We start from the raw sequence: 22598 nt of genomic DNA, 5'->3' as shown, positions 1-22598 counted from the left end.
TGCGTGACCTGGGTCACGTGCCAAGTCACCATGTAGACATAGCGCAAGTATGTGTACAAAGATAACCATTAGTCACTGGACTCCCAAGCCCAAAATGAGTAGAGGTTTAAACCCTCCCCTTATATGATGTACATGAACGTCAAATAACTCCAGTTCTAACCATTCAGACCCTTAGATGCCAGTTTAATGCAGACTGCAGCATCTAGAAGGAGGGGTTTTCTCCCCCTCACCCCTTTGCACACCTGAAACCCATTAAAAGGGGTGCTAATAGTTGCAATGCTAGCCAAGCACCTAACAAAACAACCCATAGGTCTGCCATCTTAGTACACCTATTACAATATGCCAGAGGCCTGTCAGCATTATGCTGGTAAGCAGAACATAGTGACATGCAGAAGTATAGAAGTATTGCAATGTATTACAGAAGGGATCGAGTGATCACTTGTTAAAGTCCCCATAACAAATGAAAATGAGTTATGTAATGTTAAAAAAAACTAATGCTCAACCCCTCTTTTAATGCCTCATTATGTTAAAACAAGCATTACATAATTAGTATTGCCACATCCCTATTAACCTGAACTATAAAGTTGTTATTTAACCCACACAATAATGCAATTAACAAAAAACAATGCCAGAATTGTTTTAGCTTATCCTCCTACATAATGGAATAAGAAGCAATGCAAAGTTGTATGCGCCGAAAAGCTACAGATCATTCTGTAAACAAGCTCTACATAGCTCCACCAATCGAAATATCGAAACTCGAAACTCCCGCTTTGCCAGAGTTAATTTGGTACAGGTTTACCTGTTGTTCACACAGAAAATTTTATGAAGTCATGGTAAAACCGAGGAAAAAAATATGTATACACATAGAGGAGCCTTAGATTTTCCTCAGACTACATGTACCGATCTCCCTCTGCAGAATGTGCCATCCCTCCCACTCTACTCACGCCCCCTTTTATTCAAATTTACCCCCAGACTGGAGGCTGTAGCTCCTTCTTAGCCACATGTCAAGTTTGTACAAAATCGGCAAGTTAGAGAATTAGATTATGTACATTAGAGGTGCCAATACTTTTGCACTCAGCAGTGAATAATCAAGTTGTGACCCTTTTACTTTCCTTTTTCGGATCTAAAGAATGGTCATGCCAAAAATTCAAGCTTGTACAACATCGGGAAGTTAGAGAATTAGTGGCGAGTCAGTCAATGAGTCAGTGAGTCAATCAGTGAGGGTTTTCACCTTTATATATACAGATGTATTCGTTATTTGCGACAATGTGTTTTTAAACTGTTTTTAGTATGCAAAAGTAGTAAAACTAAACTAGATAATTTTGCTGTTGCTGAGATCTCACTGATCTTCTCACCGCCCCCTACATCAAATTATCACAATAATTGCCCCCAACATGTGACTATACAAGTTATTTATCAACATGACTAAAACAAAATAGGGAATCCATTCTTATATTTCACGCGCATGACTGCATCTATGAGAGAGCCCACCTACCTCCGGACAGGAAACAGGAACCTTCCAGATCTCTTCAAAAGCGGGAACACCGTTCACCTCCTCAGTTCCTGTCCATAGAACAGTTTGGAAATTGCTGAGGGAGTTGCGATTTGGCTCTTTCAAGGATTCTTCCAGAACACTAATGCTATGGAGTGCAAGGCCTCACTCCCAAACTCATTAACATAACAAGTTATCTGTCCAGTGTAAGTCTTCATGGGGAGTCAGTGGTTAAACCTGGAATCATGCTCTTTCCCCCTGTAGCAGACGCTGTGCTCCCCTGTCTCCAGAGGTCAGGAAAGCAAGGTTCTTTTCTTCTAGTTTTACGTGATCCTTCTCCTGCAGTTATGGGAGAACCCTTTAGTGGTGGAGTATTCCCTGTGTTGCTGCCCCTGAACGTTCGCTATATCTGACCACCCGTTTTTTTTGGAACTTCTATCAGCAGATGGAGTTCAGGTATGTACTAATCCGAGCAATGCCTAGTATTACCACTGGCTGGAACAGAGAACCTGGGAGAAGAAATGAGGACTTTCTAAAAGAATCTTGAACTTTTGCTTGATGCCTCTATAGCCACCGGGCTTTTGACTGATGCCTCTATAGCATCCAGGCTTTTGCCTGATGCCTCTATAGCCTCCAAGCTTTGGCCTGATGCCTCTATAGCCTCCAGGCTTTTGCCTGATGCCTCTATAGCCTCCTGGCTTTTGCCTGATGCCTCTATAGCCTCTTGGCTTTTGCCTGATGCCTCTATAGCCTCCAGGCTTTTGCCTGATGCCTCTATAACCTCCAGGCTTTTGCCTGATGCCTCTATAACCTCCAGGCTTTTGCCTGATGCCTCTATAGCCTCTTGGCTTTTGCCTGATGCCTCTATAGCCTCCAGGCTTTTGCCTAGGACCTTTATGCCCCTTTCCTATGTTTTATGGCCTTTGGGCTTAGCCTGTGATCTTTAGTGGAAGAGTCAGCAGACAAAGCCTCTTTTTCCTCATCATACCCTTTCAGTAATGTCCCGGGTAAAGATTACCTTTGGTGACTGAGGTAAAACTGTTCAGATGCTTACATAAGAACAGGATAAGAACATGATGTGCAGCTTTCAGTATATAGACGTTACATTGGGTAAGACCGGGTGAATGTTACCTCCCGTAGAAAGTTTTGTATTAGAAACTTTCTTTCTGAATCCATGTCCTTATGTGAAATGGTAGTCATAGGTGCCTTCACCCTTGACTTGTTGCTTTTACTAGAATACTAATCATTAGGATAAATTACTTTGACTTCAGTTGGGAGCTCTTATGGAACACGCTATCCACACAAATCATCCTAATTTTCCAGTTTAGAGCTAAAACTAAAATCTCTGCTTAGGCTTTTCCTGAGGTTGTATCATCCTACGTTCAATGTTCTGTTGTACTATGTTCTTTTTTTTTAATTATCCTTTCCCTCTTATCTTGGAACGATAAAAAAGTTATATTTCCATGGATGTAATGGAGAAGCCACTAATGCAAGAGCCAGTTGGATCCTGGAGGCTAACAAGCTGGTATATATTTCTGTATGGTTAGAATGTCCAATGGGTTGTGTGGCATGGTTTCCGTATCAGGACTAGAGTACCAATATTTTCATTTAGCAAATCTGTAAGAGCTTCTTGAATTTTCATGAGTACTCTATTGGTAGATTCTCCAATGCATTGGGCTATTAGCCATCAGTTTCACTATTACTCTATTGGTGGATTCTCCAATGCATTAGGCTATTAGCCATCAGTTTCACTTGTACTCTGTTGGTGGATTCTCCAATGCATTAGGCTATTAGCCATCAGTAGAAGTAGTACATAAGGCTAACAACCCCTTTAGTTTTTTATTTATTTTAATTTCTCATATTGCTGTCATGGGCATAATGGAAACAGGATTACTTGCCATTAGCGGTTTTCCATGAGTCCATGATAGCACTGATAATTAGCCCCCAACTACTGTGCTAAAAAAAAGTTAATCTAACAAATAAAATAGAAAATGGCCTCAAATAGTCCATGGATCTTGCTACAGAATTGAGGAGGTGAAGGGTGTTCCAACCTTTAACAATAGGGAGACGGGCTGTCTCATAGGTGCTCTCATGGGCTCATAGAAAACCAATTACTAGTAAGGAATCCTGTTTAATGATAATTTGTAAGATTTAAAAACAAAGAATTATACATTTTTAAAAATAATTTAAAACATATATAGTGTGTAAGGCTGAAACAAAGACATATCCATCCAGTTCAGACTGTCTATTACCCTTTAATGTTGATCCAGAGGAAGGCAAAAAAAAGAGCTAGAAGCCAATTTTCCTAATTTTACAGAAAAATTAAATTGCTGACCAGCCCTTCTGAAGTAGTCAGAAACTATAACATGTAATATTGTAACACCCAAGAAAGGTGTCCAGTCCCTCTTAAACTCTTTTAGTGAGTTCACCATCACCACGTCCTCAGGAGAGAGTTCAATAGTCTCACTGTACTTACAGTAAAGAACCCCATTCTATGTTGGTGTAGAAATCTTCTTTCATCTAGATGTAGAGGACTCTCCCTTGTTACAGTCACAGTTCTGAGTATAAATAGATCATGGGAGAGATCTCTGTATTGATTAATGATATATTTATGCATAGTTATTAGGTCGCCCCTCATCCGTCTTATTTGTAAGCTAAATAATCCCAATTTTGATAACCTCTATTGTAGTCCATCCATTCCATTTATTACTTTAGTCGACCTCCTTTGTACCCGCTCAAGTTCTAGTAGGTCCTTCCTGAGTACCAGTGCCCATAACTGTACACAATGTCCCGTGCCAATATTGGTTTCTAGGTGCTTAATGACCACACTTTTTATGCTACCAAGGCACTACACATACACACACATATTCAGGTATTCGATAACAAAGCTTAGCTTACATTTGCAAGACCAGATGCAATACATTTGTTAGGCAGAACTGTACAAACATTAGATCCTCTTGTGTTTTTGAACTTTTGCTTTTTGGTGCATATTTTCATGTTGAATCTACATGATTTCTTATCAAGTTTTAATCTACATAGGATTTTTGAAAAGCACCTAAAACATGTCTAACACAAATAAAGTACATTACAAAGCACATAGTACTTCCTATGACCCCGATGTACATGTAGCTACGTGTACTCAAATGGTTGTCATCCACAGAGTTTTGATCCTGGAAGCAGTAGGGAAATTGACACTAATTTGTCAATAGTATCTCAAAACCTAATCTCAAACCTTGTGAATTAATTAATGCATCCTAATAGCCAATGAATCTGGCAAAAATAAACAGATCTTTAATGCCTGAACTACCATTCTGCAGAGGGTTTACTTTATTGCCTATGAAACCATAGTTTCAGCTCTACATGTATAGATGCAGAGACATAGTTGAAACCCAGCCTCTAAGCCAGGGGGCCCAGAAGCTCCCCTTGCCACTGTAGCAGAGCACCCATGAGAAAGCTCCCCCACCCCCAGTGCACGGCACCCGCACCGCAATTCCGGGCTGTTATCTAAATGGAGGTTATCACATATTCAGGTTCTAGGCCGTGTGCTGCTCCTAAGTGCCCAACTCCTCACCCAGCAGCATTTTGAGCTGGTGGAGGAATCAGGTGGTTTAAGTACAGGTTCGGGTGCAGATGACTGCAGGATGCATGGTTTAGATACGGGTACAGACAACTGCAGGGTGCATGGTTTAGGTACGGGTACAGACAACTTCAGGATGTATGGTTTAGGTACGGATACAGACAACTGCAGAATGCATGGTCTAGGTATGGGTACAGACGACTGCAGGCTGTATGGTCTAGGTATGCGTATAGATGACTGCAGGCTGTATGGTATAGGTATGGGTACAAACGACTGCAGCATGTATGGTTTGGTACGGTTACAGACGACTGCAGCATGTATGGTTTAGCTACGGTTACAGACAACTGCAGGGTGTATGGTCTAGGTATGGGTACAGACGACTGCAGCCTGTATGGTCTAGGTACAGGTACAGACGACTGCAGTCTGTATGGTCTAGGTATGGGTACAGTTGACTGCAGGCTGTATGGTCTAGGTACAGGTGCAGATGACTGCAGGCTGCAGGGTCCAAGTATGGGAACAGAAGCAGATGACTGCAGGCTGTATGGTTTAGTCATGGGTACAGATGACTGCAAGCTATATGGTTCAGGTATGGGTATATATACAGATTATTGCAAGCTGTATGGTTATGCATATGGATTGCTGCATGCTGTATGGTTTAGGTATGGGTACAGATGACAACGGGCTTTATGTTTTCAGTATGGGTACAGGTACAGATGACTGCAGACTGTATAGTTTAGGTATGGGTGCAGGTACAGATGCCTGTAGGTTATATGGGTTAGGTACAGGTGCAGGTCATTCAACTAGCCTCCAAAATGAAAGCACAAAGGGCAATGTAATTACAGCAAAAAGAGGCCCAATACTCTTCTCTACTTGAGCATTACAAAAAGAACCCCTCTCTGAATCTCTTGTCTGAGATCTTTAACACACGCACAGAACTTAATTTATGCTTGACTTACCTAGCAGAAAAACAATTGAGATGGTCCAGATATAAATTCTTCTCACTATGGGATGGACATGGCAGACTATTAGCCATGGCATCTTGCACCTAGGCCCTTCCTCCCAGCACTCCCTAAATTATGGCTCCAGAATGGCAACTTGAGCCAAAACCCAGTAGAGATTGGAGGAGCATTCAGTGAGTTCTGCAATAGCTTATACACTAAAGAATGTTTTCCAGACCAAATGTGTAGGGAACTGCTCAACAAAGCCCTTCCTAGGTTAGCACTGAGCACAGAGACATCCTAGAAGAGGAGGTGATGGTGGAGGAAGCATGGGTAGCAATAAAATCACTTAAACCTTCTAGAGCTTCTCCAATATTATAGGAAATCTACTGCATCCCTGGGCAGCCCTCCTGTAGGGTTTTACAACTCTCTCCTACAAAGGCCATATTTATCCCCTACAGCCAATAGAGCCTTCATTCATCTTATTTCCAAACCTAATAATGACCACACAACTTGCGAAAACTATTGCCCTATTTCCGTAATTAACAATGACTTAAAGATTCTCTCTAAAATTATGACCATTAGACTTAATACCTTCTTAAGCCAGTATATTCACCCCAATCAGGTCGGAATCATTCCAGGTTGTCAAGTCGCTACTCCAATAAGACAGGCAATCAACAATCTTGGCCATGTGACAGAGAGGGGAATAGGCGAGGACTTCTCCTCAGCCTAGATTTATGCAAAACCTTTGAATCAGTATCATGGCAATACTTATTCTTTATTCTCGAGGGAATGGGATTTGCAAGAAAATTCAAGACCCTCATTCAAGTGCTGTATTGCTTTTTTCTTAGCCTAAGTCCGGGTCCGCAACCTAGAGTCTGATGCAATAAAAATCGAGAGGGGAACGAGACAGGGCTGCCCCCTTTCGCCTCTCCTATTTGCAGTAGCAATTGAACCTTTGGCAACTATACTTAGAGCAAATGAAAACGTGAAGGGTATCCATATTGGGGGACAGGAACACAAATGCACCCTCTATACAGATGACTTGTTGTTCATCTCCTCCCCCCTCACTTCTCTCCCCAACATATATTACATTCTGGACAAATTTGGAACAATCTCGGGTCATAGAGTTAATGACACTGAATTGCTGGCCTTAAACTTAAATTTGGCTTCACCCATGCTTAAGCTCTTGAAACTTAACAACGCATTGGAAATTGAAATTAAGAGCTTTGTATACTTAGGAATAAACCTTACAAACTCTTTTGAGACCATATACCAAGCTAACTATCCCTTCCCCCTGTTTAAAAACCTGTAGCAAGACCTAAATTGGGCAGGCATCCTATAAGCTCTCCTGGCTAGGCAGAATCAACTCCATCAAAATGTCATGGCTCCTGAAAATTCTATACCTCTTTCGCATCTTGCTCGTCCCAATCCCAGCAGATCTGAAATGTCTACAATCCAAATGACCTTCATTTGGTCTAACAAGTCTAGACGCATCCAACAATCCACTCTATACGCACCTCATAGAGCAGGAGGCCTGGGAGTTCCTAACATTCTTAAGAACTACCACGCAGTCCAATTAGCACAAATATCCTCTATATCCTCCTGCTATGATAATTCCCAATACGTATTGATCAAGGCACAGGCAGTTTCTCCCAATCACTTGAAGGGTTTTTTTGGCATAGAACAGAAGAGCAATTCTGAGCCCCGCCGACATGACCATTTTCTAAAGCCGTTGCAACACCAATACCAAGGGCCCTGGATTAATTGCCAAACTATACTCCAACATTACAACACCTAAGAATAAATGTCCCTACATGAAGAGATGGGAAAGGCAGTTTGACGAAATATCAATGTTAGACTGGCATAAAATGACGTTAACCGCAGGCTACAGACTCCAAACACCTAATGAGATGGTACATGATTCCTAAGAGAATTTCCAACATGTTCACAGAGACATTAGGCCTATGCTTTAGGGGATGTGGCAGCGAGGGCACCTTTTACACATTTCATGGAACTGCCCAAGGCTCCGCCATTTTTCGGTTCAGGTATACACCTTAATATTCACCATCACAAACCTATCACTACACAAATCACCCTAGAAAGCTGTCTTGGGCAGAAGGATCCCTGACACCCCCAAAAAACATACACAAATGGATATCTTATTGCTTTCAATCAGCATGTATAGTAATCACTCACTCCTGGAGGAAGACCTCAGTTAGTGGATGCTATCGTGGATCATGGTCAACGAGAGGTTGGCAGCCATCCCTATGGACCACAAAACATTATATGAAAAACCATGGACATTTTGGTACCAATATTCTCTCACCATGTGCCTGTGGAATTCAACAGCTAGATCCCTGACCCATTCAGTGGACCCTAGTCTACCTTCAAGTGCATCCTCTACCCCCCAAACCTTTGAAGATATATAACCTTCGACCTGGACAATAGAAAGGCCCATCCTAATATTTCCAGCCAGACATAAGTACATGATAAATGATAAATACAGCCCTCATTCCCCCTACCCCTCCCTTTTTTCCATTTGTTTTCCACCCTCTCCCCAATCTCCTAATATAATATTTTTTGCTTCTGGTCCTTTGCTATTACCACTATTTTACTAGGGGTCAGTGTTATTGAAGAAATAGAAATTTGAACCATATTTTCAAAACTGATTAAATAACTTTATTATTATTCTGTATGATTCTGTAACCCCCTGATTTCAAACATGACTATAATGTTGGAATTTTGAATGATTCTAAATGATCTAAAATAATAAAAATCTTTGTTAACCAACCCAGGAGCACCACCAGTGCATGCTCAGTAGGCATTGGGTATATCAGAACTCGGCATAGAGCAGCGTGTGCATGCCAATTCCAGCCAGACATGCGCAATAGAGAAAGCTACACTAAAAAATCCAGATAATAGACTTCTCTATACAAAGAGACGAGCAGAGTCTCTTCCAGCCAGTCAGAAACAATAATAGACACCAAGTCAGTGTTAGTAAAAGTGTTCGTACAAGAACCAGGACTTGGGAACTTTTGATTCTAGATTTACAGGATATTGTACGAATGAAAACAAGTTAGTTACCCAACTGTGAGGGATAGATAACATTTAGACCAAATATATACGAGTGAGAAATGTAATCTTTATTCAAACAGCCATTCAATTCTACCTCCTTAATGGCTGTCAGTGGCGCTGAAAAGGGATTAAAGGTGTAAACAGTGGTCAATATAATATAATAAAATGTATGGTAATAGGAAATATGATAGTTAAATAGTTAACCCATAAAGTGAAGGCATTAACAGATAAACCCATGTTCAGTCCAACAATGCTCCTGCTGTTTAGTCTGAATATCCATCTAGCCTCTTCTCTTAACTTAGTATCCAAATTCTGGGGTGGCCAAGGTTCAGAAGACAAAGTCTCCAAAATTTGAAAGACTTAGTATTGCCACCACATATGTTATTAATATGCTGGAGTGTCGGCTCTCGTTCTTATTAAGATAGGATGTTTCAATCTGCGTTGTCTTAATTCTTGCACACTTTTCCTCCATGTATATCTGTGGAGAAGAACATTTTGCAACATATACAACCCGTTTACTCCTACAGTTACTATACTGTCTGATGTCTTATAGTTCACTAGGTTGGTTAATGTAGCAGATTTTATAATATGAGGACAAAATGTACAATTTGTACAAGGGTAAGCGCCTGCATGTGGGTTCACACTATGATCGAACTCTGTTGCATGTAGTGAGAAGTGACCCTGTACTACCATAGCATTTCTGTGAGATTGGTACCTCTTCTATAGTAGACACTGGGATGTCCTATAATAACATGTTTGAAGTGTGGATCATTAAATGAATGGGCCAGTATTTTCTCAAGATATTGCATACTTGACTGGAATATCCATCATAAGTTCTAATACACCTAATTATTTTCCTTCCAGGGCGGGAGCCTGTGTTGGTAGGTAAAAATCTGTCACAGTTCTCAGATTTAGCTATTCTATAGGCCTTTTTGAGGATATTGGTTGGATATCCTCTCATCTTGAATTTGACAAAACAAGTCACAATGCCGTTTAAACCACATGTTATCAGAACAATTTAGAGTATATCAAGATCCTTTTCGGTCGCATTTTCATGATTTCCCTGACAATGCAGGTGAAAGTATCTATGCTACAGAACTATGCCAGAGAAAGGGTACATTTTGATTGTTAATGCAAATTCATAAAAGGGGCAGATCACACCAAAGCCAAACTGTTGTGGCGGTTCTGGGATTGCTGCCTTGGTGATAAGTCTGGTGCTGGTTTTGCTTAGTTACTTGCAGCATCTCAAGCTAAGTACTGCATTTGTTTTCATTTCTAGTTTTGGATTTCTTGTGTTGTTTCCCTTTCCCATGTAGGGTCAACTAGGGGCTGAGGCATGCGGTCAGGACTGTCCTTATCAGGGCGATTGCCCTGCTTTTAGACAGGGCCCTTCCCACGGTTTGGTTGTATAGGGACAGTGTTTTCCATATTTTAGTTTCTTTCTTGTTTTGTCTTTATTTAGTTTGCATTTGAAGAAGATCTCAAATTCTGATTACACAAAGTCTGTCATCAAGTAGTTCCTCTAAAAAAGTTAATATCTGTAGAAAAGGGAGGATCTTACCCATCCTTTTTCATAGTGTGACACTTATAAAGGGCCAGTTTCCTAGAGCACAACATGATGTCCTTGACCCACTCAAAATGTAAGAAAGCTGGAGTAGGGGTAAAGGACAAGACCCTTCTCAGAACTTTTATCTCAGCTGCACTAAGAGAATAAAATGAAAGACTGACTATCTGTAAGTCATTATGATGGCTAGAATAGTCTTTTGCTTGTCTGGTTACTTTATGTTGCATCTCTGTCTTTCACGGTCCCTCATCTGCATTGCAGCAGGACCTAAAAAATAGGTGTCTGTCACAGGAAGAGGGTGTTTATAACTATGTGAGAGGCTAGTACCTGCACAGGAATAGAGATTGGATCCACCATCTGTGATCGTGTTACTCCAGATGTCAAAATAGTAGATTGTGCATATGATTGTGATGTTTAGCTGAACAAATGGTATGGCCCGGGTGCAAAAGTTCAGCTCAAGCTCATTTCCTGGACTTCGTAAAAATTTGTTTGTAGCCCCTTAAGCTAATTTCATATTAGCTAGTGAGATATCAGGCTGTGAGACCTTACATCACACTTGTATGCACCTAACACGCAGTGCAATGCTGCTGACAACTCCATTAAAAGCAATGGGTAATGTGAGGGCACGCCCAAAGTTAGGACGTGTCGCAATTTGTTTCCCGCATCGCAGTGCAGGAAAACATCACTTATGTGTATGACCCCATTCTAAAGAATTTTCTCTGCCATGTGAAAACGGCTGTAGGCTGTGTTCAGATCTTTTGTTGCATTTTTGACACTTTCAACAAAAGATTAAATTCTTCAAGAGGATTCATGTGTGAGTGGGAAGTATGAGAAGTCTACAGCACAGATAACACTCTGGCCTGGTGACCCCCTAACACTAATTCAGGGACCATAAAACATTCACATCTTTATCAGTGGACTATTTAAGTATTTATTTTTTTTCTCTACTCATCCTGCTCTGGTATTCTTTTAAGTGCAAATTAATTAAATCACATCCATGTCTGTGCCTTGTCATATGTATGTCTGTGTATATGTATATGTATATATATATATATATATATATATATATATATATAGTGTGTGTGTGTGTGTATGCCTCTTCGGATCTATTTCATTATGCCTGAGGAAGAATCCTGAGAGGTTCGAAAGCTCGCTATAACATCATGTATTTTTGTTAGCCATTAAAAGGTATCATATCTACAAGATTACTTGGTTTCTCTTGCTGGGAACAATCATATCACTAACTTTGGGATAGTTTGTAACTGCATATTAGTATATTTACCTTGCTGTCTTGTATAAAATGTCTCCAGCCAAAAGCATAACTTGTTAATATTTCCTTGGCTTAATGGTGAAGCCACTAAGTTCTGGTCAGTGTTTACACCATGATTATACTTATCAACCACTCGCCTCTTCATGGAACGAAGTGAGACTTTGATCTGCTTTATATTATAGTCAAGTATTTGATATTACATTTTTCAGCAGAGATGGCTGCACTATTTTTTAATAGGAAATGGAAACCAATTATTGCAACTGACATCTAACCCTAGAATGTGTAAGGTTGGTTGGATTTAGTTAAAACAAAAGTTTCTTACCTTTATTTGATTCCTGTCTTGTTTCCTTATGTCATTTGAGTAAGCATCCACGAGAAATAGAACAAGGGAGCGGAGGCAATTAAAGGGTGTGTTTAAAAAAGTCTGCTTTGTTTTTTGTTTTTTTTGTTTCTTTTAACAAGAAAGCTTTCCACTCTTTCCATGGCTGTGTTTGGGACTGCAGCTCAGCTCCATTTAAAGGGGGTGACCAGAGAGCTCTCTTCACTGACTTTAGAGGGTGTTACATCCAGAAATCAAGGTTTTCAGCCATTACTCAGTGTCACACAACAGCTATAGCTGAATAGACTTTTTTGCACAAAACCTACTAGACCTTAAACCTTCCTTCTCCATAGATGTTTTTCTGTGGTCTGACCATGCCCCGGTTGGCGGGGCCCTGAATAATACTCCAGCTGAGAGAAGGTATCACACCTGGCATCTCAACAACAATCTGCTAAATGATGCATTTTGCTTGAAAAATATACATTCCGCAATCAAATCTTTCTGTGATGACCACATGTCAGACACTACACCGGATCCTATTAAATGGGAAGCCTTAAAGTGCGTAATCAGGGTAGTACTCCTATCACACGGTTCTACAGCGGTCTCAAACTAGAAACCCTCCTCAAAAACTAAGACCCCCTAGAACTTTCCTCCAAATCTTCACCAACTGACCAATGTGGAGATATCTGCCTTCCACCAGCAAATCCTTTTCTATTGGATCAATCTGCCTTAAGTTATAAAGACAATATATGGCAACAAATGTGGACATTGGCTGGCCAGAGCAATTCCCCCCATATACTTTCTCCATTAATTCGCACAATAAGGGCCTACTTCACTCAACTTCAGAAATCTTGGAAAACTTCCAGCAATATTACCAAAACCTATACGACATTAAAGGGAATACAGGGGAACATTCGCAAGCAACAGAAAACATCACCTCTTAGATAACCACACGCCTGAACGTATACCACAGCTGATGAATTAGAACGCAACTTCATCAAACAGGAGGTTTTGGAAGCTATAAAAAAAATCTGAAAATGGGCAAAAGCCCTGGACCCGATGGGTTCACACACCGGTTTTTTAGACTATGTTGGAACACACTGGCTCCACTTTTACTTAAAGCATTCAATGCCATATCCAAATCCTGTCCTTTCTTGTCCTTTTACACTTTCCTGGTTTGGCAGGATTAACGTACTAAAAATGGATTCACTTCCTAAATTCCTATACTTATGCCAAACACTCCCCATCAAATTACCTAGATCTTACTTGTCCAATATTCATAGAGCTACGATGAAATTCATCTGGGGTAACACCAGGCCACGTCTCAGTTTCAGGACACTTAGACAAAGAAAAGACAAGGGAGGTGCAGGCCAACCAAACTTTGCTTTATATCATGGGGCTGCCATATATGAATGCATTTTGGATCTCATCCATACCTGTGCCTCTAAATTATGGATAGAGATGGAGAAAGACTCCACACCATACCAGGCACAGGGTATCTTTTGGATGCCTCGCCGGGCATCCTGACAAATATCTAACTTAACACCATGCATGAGCAATTTGATAGAGACATGGGATAGACTATTGACACACTTAAACTTACTGGTCACACCCTTACTGGTCAACCAAGACTTGATGGCATTGTTTGGTGGTTCAACATTACTCTCTAGATTGTTAATTTATCTGCCTAGTGTGCGTGATTTGGTTTTGGAGTTGGGTATGAGATAGCCATCCAAGCTGTTGAGTGAAGGAGGCTCGTTGACCGGGACATGCTTTCAGTACCTACAGATAAGTTCATACATACAATATCTCAGCCCTAGTACACAACTTTGGCTCCAGTTTGAAAAACTTTGCATGTCATCCACCCCACCGATAAGGGAGATGTTTTAGGTATACCATATCTTGCTGGCAGAGGAGACAGCAAGATATGGCATTTCCATAACTTAGGGATAAGCTGACGCATGGTTACGAAAAGGAATTAGGTAAAGATCTCAGAGGAACAATGGGCAAAAATCTTTGTCCTGACACAAAATTTTTAGGTCCAGCAAGTTCCAAGAACTCCGCTATAAACTTTTAACCCAATGGTTCACAATTCCATCGCGAGTGGCAAAAATGTACCCCCAGTGCCCAAACATATGCTGTAAATCCTCCTTCCTTACATATATAGTGGTCTTGCCCTCTAATTCTGCCTATGTGGCATGACATAAATAGCCAATACAATGCAGCTTTTAACTCCTCCCTGACCTTCTCTCCAGAACTGGCCCTCCTTAGAGTGCTCCCAGGTTCTTTGGCAAAGACCAAAAAAAGCCCACTCAGATTCTTTCTCCTAGCCATGCGTCAGCTTATCCCTAAGTTATGGAAATCAACATCACCCCCCACACACACGTCTGCTATGGCTAGATGCGTTACATAAGATAATGCATATGGAAGAGCTTGGCGCTGATGACGACAACATGCCAGTTTCTACAACACTTGGGCAGCTTGGATAATATTCTGTTCAACCTGCCTAAACACTTGGTTGGCATCTGGTGTTGTAACCCCAATAATCACAAAACCTACTTTATTCTTCACTTAATAAAATCCTCACTATGTAGAATAGGACATTTTGGCTGAACCCCTTCCTCCTCATATTCCCTTTCTCACTTACAGAGTTAAGCTCTGGGCGCATCCAGCGAGATCGCAGACCTAGTTTACCTATTACTGTTTTTGTAGACTAAAACAGAAGAACTAATCAGTTTGAGTTAGGGAAAAGGAAATGTTAAGACAGCAGAAATGCAGTCCTAAGCTCTTGCTCATGACCTGAAGGTTGTGAGTTCAATCCCCGCAATCTCCGTTCGTATGCAGGCAGCCTAATACACAGGCTAAATAAACTGCATACAATTTTTTCAAAATGCTGGTAAGAAACTGAAGCCCATTTTCACGCGGCTGTCAAAATCGTGCGAGAGTTGTGCGTTGCAAGATGCACAAATATGAACCCCATTAGTTGGAATAGGGTTATACACATGAGCGATTTTTGTTCCCGTATCCCACTGCGATGCAGGAAACAAATCGCAGCACGTCCTATCTTTGGGGCGTGCCCTCACATCACATCGGCCATCTTTTTCAAAGCACATGAATGCATTGCAAGGGAAGACACTCCGCAATCATCCACTTCCCCAAAGTGACGCTGAGTGGTTCAAAAAAAAAGGTCACTCATCCGCGGGGAAATTGCATTTTGGTGAGTGCAATATCAGGCTATGATTCACGGCCCGATATGACACTCGCCCATGTAAAGTAAACATAAAATCCAATGATGTCAACAGGGTCCAGATCCCTATTATCTCAGAGGGAATGGGCATGTGCATAATAGGAACAGGGAACCAGTCATTCTCAGAAAGGGAGATCCCAGTTGTTACATATTAGTGTTATTAGAACCCCAATGGGTCCCTTGGATTTCACTATACTGTTCCAAATTGGTTATTGAAAATAGTGCGCATGCCGATAAAACATCCTAGTGTAGAAGATTAAACAAGTTAACAATTTAGTTGCTGCTATTAAGAAGGAAGATATATATATATGCGTGTGTTTGCATAAGCTGATGTGAGAAACATATGTGAAGATATATATATATATATATATATATATATATATGTACAATTGAATACATATATTATTACTATAACATTCATATTTGAGGCAGATGTGACATTTCATGTGTACATTATTTCACAGGTATTTCGCCATGGAGACAGAAGTCCAACTAGGACATATCCCAAGGATAAATATCAAGAAGATTCTTGGCCTGATGGCTTTGGACAACTCTCTGAGGTATATTAGTAACATACATATATAATGGGTTTAGACAGTTTTTGCCACTCACTTCTTTATAATATTACTAATAATAAGGATGCATTTAAACAGTGTTTTGCACATATTTAACAGCCAGGCTTGGGCTACACATCATCTCTAGTTATGCAATATAAAGTCTGAGAATAACTTGCTCAGCTGGTCTGTGACTTTTTTAGAGTTGTAGGCAAGTTGCATTTTCATGCAAATTGCAGTACAGTCTGCAATGGCAATCAGATGGGAGATAAGCGTCTATTCTGGGGTCTGCATATTGTGGAGTCCGGTCTGAGGTTTCTATACAGCATGGGTCTGTATAAAGGGACAGTTCTGCTCTGGTGTCTTTATACAGCGTGGGTCTGGTTTTAGGTCTGATGTCTGTATAAAGGGCTCGGCTGGGGTCTGCATAAGGGTAGGGGGTCTATGTGTTTATTTCACTAGATTGACCCGATGTTCGCCACACGAACATAAAATGTTACATACGTGGTGGTTGTGAACTTCTAAATCTGCTTGGTTAGGTGATTATTTGTCACTATGTATTTGGAGCAGATATCTAATACGATAATCTAATTGTATAAAAAGCCTACTAGAGATGAGCAAACCTACTCGTTTCGAGTAATTACTCGATCGAGCACCGCGATTTTCGAGTACTTCCGTACTCGGGTGAAAAGATTCGGGGGGCGCCGGGGGGCGGGGGGAGGCGTGGCGGAGCGGGGGGTAGCAGCGGGGAACAGGGGGGAGCCCCCCCCCCCACTCCCCGCTGCTACCCCCCGCGGTGCTCGGGCGAAAAAGGGGCGTGGCCGAGTAGGTTCACTCATCTCTAAAGCCTACACATCTCTCTCGCATTGTCTGCTTTTCTTTCTCTCTTTGTCTGTCCTTCTTTGTCTCTGTCTCTCTCTGTCTCTCACTCAGTCTGTCTCTTTCTCTCTGTTTTATGCTTCCATAGGAACATCACATCACATCATTATGATGATGTGATGTTCCTATGGAAGCATAAAACTTCTTTTTGCACTTGAAAACTTGGACTTTGCTGCCTGCTTCCTACTTCTTGGATTTAACCCTTGGGCTAGGATTCAGTCCCAGTGCAGGCGTGCAGTTCTTTAGCCCCCCCCCCCCCTTATGGGTTGTGGTGAGTGCTGCTGAGTGCCAATTTCTTTCACTATCTTTCTCTCTGTTTGTCTGTCTCCCTTATTGTCTGTCTCTGTCTGTCTCTCTCTGCCTCTCTCTATCTGTCTATTTCATTGTCTGTCTCTCTCTCTCTCTCTCTGTTTCTGTCTGTCTATCTCTGTCTCTTTATTTCTGTCTCAGTATTGCTCTGTCTGTCTGTCTCTTTCGTTCTCTTTCTGTCTTTCTCTGTCTGTCTGTCCCTCTTTGTCTGTCTCTCGCTCTTTCTCTCTATTGCCTTCTCTTTCTGTCTCTATTGCTCTCTCTCTCTGTCTATCACTATGTCTCTATCGCTTTCTCTTGGTCTTTCTATCGCTCTCGTTCTGTCTGTCTATCGCTCTTGTTCTGTCTGTCTATCGCTCTTGTTCTGTCTGTCTATCGCTCTCGTTCTGTCTGTCTATCACTCTGTCTGTCTATTACTGTCTATCACTCTCTCTGTCTGTCTATCACTCTCATTCTGTCTGTCTATTGCTCTGTCTGTCTATTGCTCTCTCTGTCTGTTTCTCTCTCTCTCTCTATTGCTATCTGTCGCTATTTGTCTCTCTATCGCTCTCTCTGTCTATCACTCTCTCTGTCTCTCTACACTCTCTCTGTTTCTGTCTCTTTATCACTCTCTCTCTCTGTTTCTCTCTGCCTCTCTATCGCTATCTCTGTCTCTCTATCGTTCTCTCTTTCTCTCGATTGCTCTCTCTCTGTTTCTCTATCGTTCTCCCTCCGTCTGTTTCTCTGTTGCTCTCTCTGTCTCTCTATTGCTCTCTCTCTGTCTCACTATCTCTCTTTTTCTGTATATCAAACTCTCTCTCTCTTTATCTCTATCACTTTCTCTCTATGTTTCTATTGCTCTCACTGTCTCTCTCTCTACTACTCTCTCTGTCTCTATTGCTCTCTCACTCTGTATCTCTATTGCTCTCTTTCTCTGTCTGTCTCTCTCTATCATTGTCCCTCTATTGCTCTTTCACTCAGTCTCTCTCTCTATCGCTCTCTCACTCTGTCTCTCTATTGCTCTCTAACACAGTCTCTCAATCATTGTCTTTCTCTCTGTAACTCTCTCTGTCTCTCTCTCATCTGTCTCTTTATTACTCTGTCTCTCGCTGTCGCTCTCTCACTCTGTCTCTTTATTACTCTGTCTCTGTCCATTGCTGCCGCTCTCTATCGCTCTCTCACTCTGTCTCTATTGCTCTCTCTCTGTCTCTCTATCACTCTCTGTCTCTCTATCACTCTCTGTTTCTCACTATCGCTCTCTGTCTGTCTCTCTATCATGCTCTCTCTCTGTCTCTCTATCGCTCTTGGTTTGGCAGTGTATGGTGCAGCTTAGTATTGTTTGCTGTGTTGCTTATCAACGCTTCACTCATTCCAGCGCATTCCTGAAGCCCAGCAGCGCCACCCATAGACTTAGCATTGTAACTTCCAACCCACCTGACAGTCCCTGAATGTATTAAACTCACATCTGATGATTTTATGGCACCGGTGAGCATGTGTCATCTAATGACACCAACATCATACACCAAAGTTACAGCACAGGGGGCAAAGTGTGGGGCAAGAAAAATAATGTAGGCTTATTTATAGTAGATGGGTCTGTCTTGTGTGTGGTATTTGCTAAGGGGGTCCGCTGTCATTTTGGGGTGGTCATATGTATTTGTAATTGAAATGCTTTCGGTTTGGTGTGGGTCCTCTGTAAATGGGCGGTACATTTAGTGCAGCATTTGAAATCTCATTGATGTCCTTTCTTAAAGTGCCAAATAATAATACGATTTAACTCTTTTATGGTTACCTATTTTTGCAAAAGAAAATTTTAATAAAGGGCATTATTGTATTTTGTACTAAAGACACTTAATATCTGGTATGGCAAAAAAAAGCAAAAACGACATACAATAAGCAGAGCACTCCCACAGGCGTATTTTGGTTAAGCTTACCAGTACGAAGCGTAGGTGCGCCTGGGTGAGGTTTTTCTTCAGCCAGTCAAACTCCATGCCAGAGCGCAGAAGTTTGAAAAAGAACGCAAAAAGATAGATCCTGCCCCATCGTTCCTGCGGGTAGTTCTCACTAGGTGCAGGGAAGATAAAGCAGGTCCTATCTTTTCTCGGCCGTACAATTAACGAGCAAGAATCCCGAGAGTGAAAACAAAACTACTGAAATCCACTGAAATCTGTGGTTTCATTTTGTCCTGTTATGCATCGGGATCATCATGGCCGCATAACAGGAGAAATACTCGTTCGCCTAAAACCCCCATTATACAAGTGTAGTATGCATTGCTCAGTCCCTATAGACTTGCATTGGGTCATTCAGATCTGTGTTTTTCATATGCATTAAAAAAACGCAGCATGTCCTATTTTGGCCTTTATTAAGGACGGAAATAACCCATGTAAGTCTATGGGAGGAGTAAAAATATAAAGTGAATACGCAGGATACGTGCGCAGTTATTGCATATTTGTAAAGGAGCTAAAAAGTCTTCATCATACTGCGTTTTTTGTGATCCCAGCATATTTATGCATGGAAGAAAGCCGAAATACTCAGGGAATATGCATATTTCTATCGCATAAATATGCTGCGTTTTACACGACTCTAAGGCGCCTGAACACGGCCAGGTCGGATTCCGTTCGCGGGATCCCGCAGCAGCAGCGACCCCGGCGTACCTGTCTGATGGTCTTCTAATCTGTACTGCGGATGGCCTGGCCGGCGCACATGCACAGTACACATTATGCCGCGCCATTACTAAGCAATGACACGGATCTCAAGACCTTTCCGCATTGATGATTGTGGAAGTCCTGCAGGGCGGACGATTTCCATTGAGTGGGCAGGAAATCGCGTTTTGCCATAGCATGCCATGGGCAGTATTTGCTGTGAAATCCGCAGGCAGACGTCCGCAATGCAAATCCACCCGTGTGCAGGCGGCCTAAAACGCTGCGCCCGTGTGTGAGGCCTAATACAAATGACATTCTATTACTGCAAGGAACACAAATAGTTAAAAAATAAGATGTGCAAAATACATAGGCCACGGCCTTTGCTCTTTTTTGACATACCTGATAATGTTTTCACCACATCTTCTCTCATTTGGTATATTCTATGGTGACCAGCATCCCGCTGTTCCTATATTTCTTATTAAACTTTATTTCACAATTTTTATAATTCCCACTGGGAAGCTTTAAACAGCAATCCCTTGATCGCACTATTCCCTGTAAGTGATACTCTTAGGGCTCATGCCCACGGGCTCATATACGTAATATGCCACGTGTCTCCCATGGCGTTTTACACATTACAGCCCATACGTTCTGCCGGCACAGACAGCGTATGGGCTGGGTATGCACTGCACATGCCCAGGAATCTGGCGTCACGGACATGTGCGGGGTGATTTTTAAAATTTTTTATTAATTCCCCGCTCTGTTCAGAGCAGCCGTGTGTATCGAAACACTGCCCTGTGCAATGTATGGCGTATGGACAGCATATCATACGCAGCCCATGGAAGGACTGCATATCCTATGCAGAGAAATATAGCATGCTACGATTTATTTCTCTTGCGTATGGATACGCTGTTTCCACATGCCAGTGTGCATGGAATAATGAAGCCATTAACTTTCATTGCCTCTATTCACCACGCACAAGAACATGAGCACTTAAGCCGCCTGCACACGGCCGGGTTGGATCCCGCAGCAGAATCCGACCCTGTGCCCGGCCAGCGACCCCACATACTTGTCCGCCGTCTTCATAATCTGTGCTGCGGCTGTGGCGGCCAGCGCACATGTGCAGTACAGATTATTCCGCGCCGTCACTAGGCAATGAAGCGGATCCTGTCACCTTCAATGTTCAATGTTGAAAAATGTAAGGTTATGCACATGGGCAGGAGTAACGGATGTCACCAATATACACTAAAGGGGCTACTACTAGGGAAAAGTGAGATGGAAAGGGAACTGGGGGTACTAGTGGATTTCAGATTAAACTGGAGTAACCAATGCCAATCAGCTGCTGCAAAAGCAAATAAAGTCTTGGGGTGTATTAAAAGAGGTATAGGGGTGAAGGACGAGAACATTATCCTTCCACTATATAAGGCACTTGTCAGGCCTCACATGGAATACTGCGTACAATTCTGGTTACCGGTGCTCAGGAAAGATGTTACAGTGCTTGAAGGGGTTCAAAGAAGGTCAACTAAACTAATACATGGAATGACGGGACTGGAATACCCAGAGAGGCATCAAAACTGGGACTATTTACTCTAGAAAAAAGACGGTTAAGAGGCGACCAAATAACCATGTATAAGTACATGAGGGGACAATACAAGGATCTCTCCCAGGATCTGTTTATACCCAGGACTGCGATGGTAACAAGAGGGCATCCTCTACATCTAGAAGAAAGCAGGTTTCATCACCAACATAGAAAGGGGTTCTTTACTGTAAGAGCAGTTAGACTGAGGAACTCTCTGCCTGAGGACGTGGTGATGGCAAAATCCATAGAGGAGTTTAAAAGGGGCCTTGATGTCTTTCTGGAGAGGAAGGATATTATAGGCTATAAATCTAAGGTTATTTGGTAATCCGGGTATACAGGCAGGTAGAAACTATTAGAGGTTGATCCAGGGATTAGTCTGATTGCCATTAGGGGGTCGGGAAGGAATTTTTCCCCCAAAAGGGCTAATTGGCTTCTGCTCTTAGGGTCTTTTTGCCTTCCTCTGGATCAACAACACAGGAGGATAACAGGCTGGACTAGATGGACATTGTCTTCATTCAGCCTTACAAACTATGTTACTATGTTACCTTTCCACAATCATGATACTGCGATTTCTCCTCCGCAAGCAGAAAATCGCAATCTATTTCTGCTTGCGTTGAGGAAATCGCGTTTTGCTATAGCATGGTATGGGCGGCATTTGCTGCGGAATCCAGAGGTGGAAGCCCGCTTTGGATTCCCCAATGCAAATCCGCAGGTGTGCAGGCAGCCTTAAGGCCCATTTAGACAGAACAATTTTCGCTCAAAATTCACTCAAAGCCGTCTTTTGAGCGATAACTGTTGCGTCTAAATGCACGGACATCGTGCAGTTTTCGTGCATGATTCGTTCCTCGCTCAATTCTAGTTTTTTAGAATCGAGCAATGAACTCTCATCAGCAATGCAGGCTGTTATCACAGTCGTCAGCACTGATAAGATTCTTTCAGCTCATGTTCTACTGGTAGTTCACAGCAGATCGCGAGCTGTAAGCGCAGAGAACAATACAGCTGTTTGCTTATGCAAAACAGCTGTATTGTTCACCGAGCGATAGCGGTGGTGTCCCGCTCCTGAGTAGCTACTTAGCTACTATACACTATGCAAAGATGATCGCTCAAAACTGTCACTTAAACTGTCGTTTAAACGATTTTTGAGCGATCATCTGTCAGTTTAAATGGGGTCTTACCG

At 42.0% G+C, this 22598-nt stretch overlaps 1 protein-coding gene across 1 annotated transcript in view; it reads left to right on the top strand.

Moving 5' to 3' along the window:
* ACP3 (acid phosphatase 3) overlaps positions 1 to 22598 on the top strand; it is a 62432-nt gene that overhangs the window by 2860 nt on the left and 36974 nt on the right. Inside the window, exon 2 of the mRNA XM_066585227.1 lies at positions 15950 to 16045. Coding sequence (XP_066441324.1) covers positions 15950 to 16045 — 96 coding nt within the window. The remainder of the gene's footprint in view (positions 1 to 15949; positions 16046 to 22598) is intronic.

The sequence above is a fragment of the Eleutherodactylus coqui genome, chromosome 12 (genome assembly GCF_035609145.1).
Source record: "Eleutherodactylus coqui strain aEleCoq1 chromosome 12, aEleCoq1.hap1, whole genome shotgun sequence".
Taxonomy (NCBI): Eukaryota; Metazoa; Chordata; class Amphibia; order Anura; family Eleutherodactylidae; genus Eleutherodactylus; species Eleutherodactylus coqui.
This window is presented reverse-complemented; position numbering and strand designations above follow the sequence as displayed.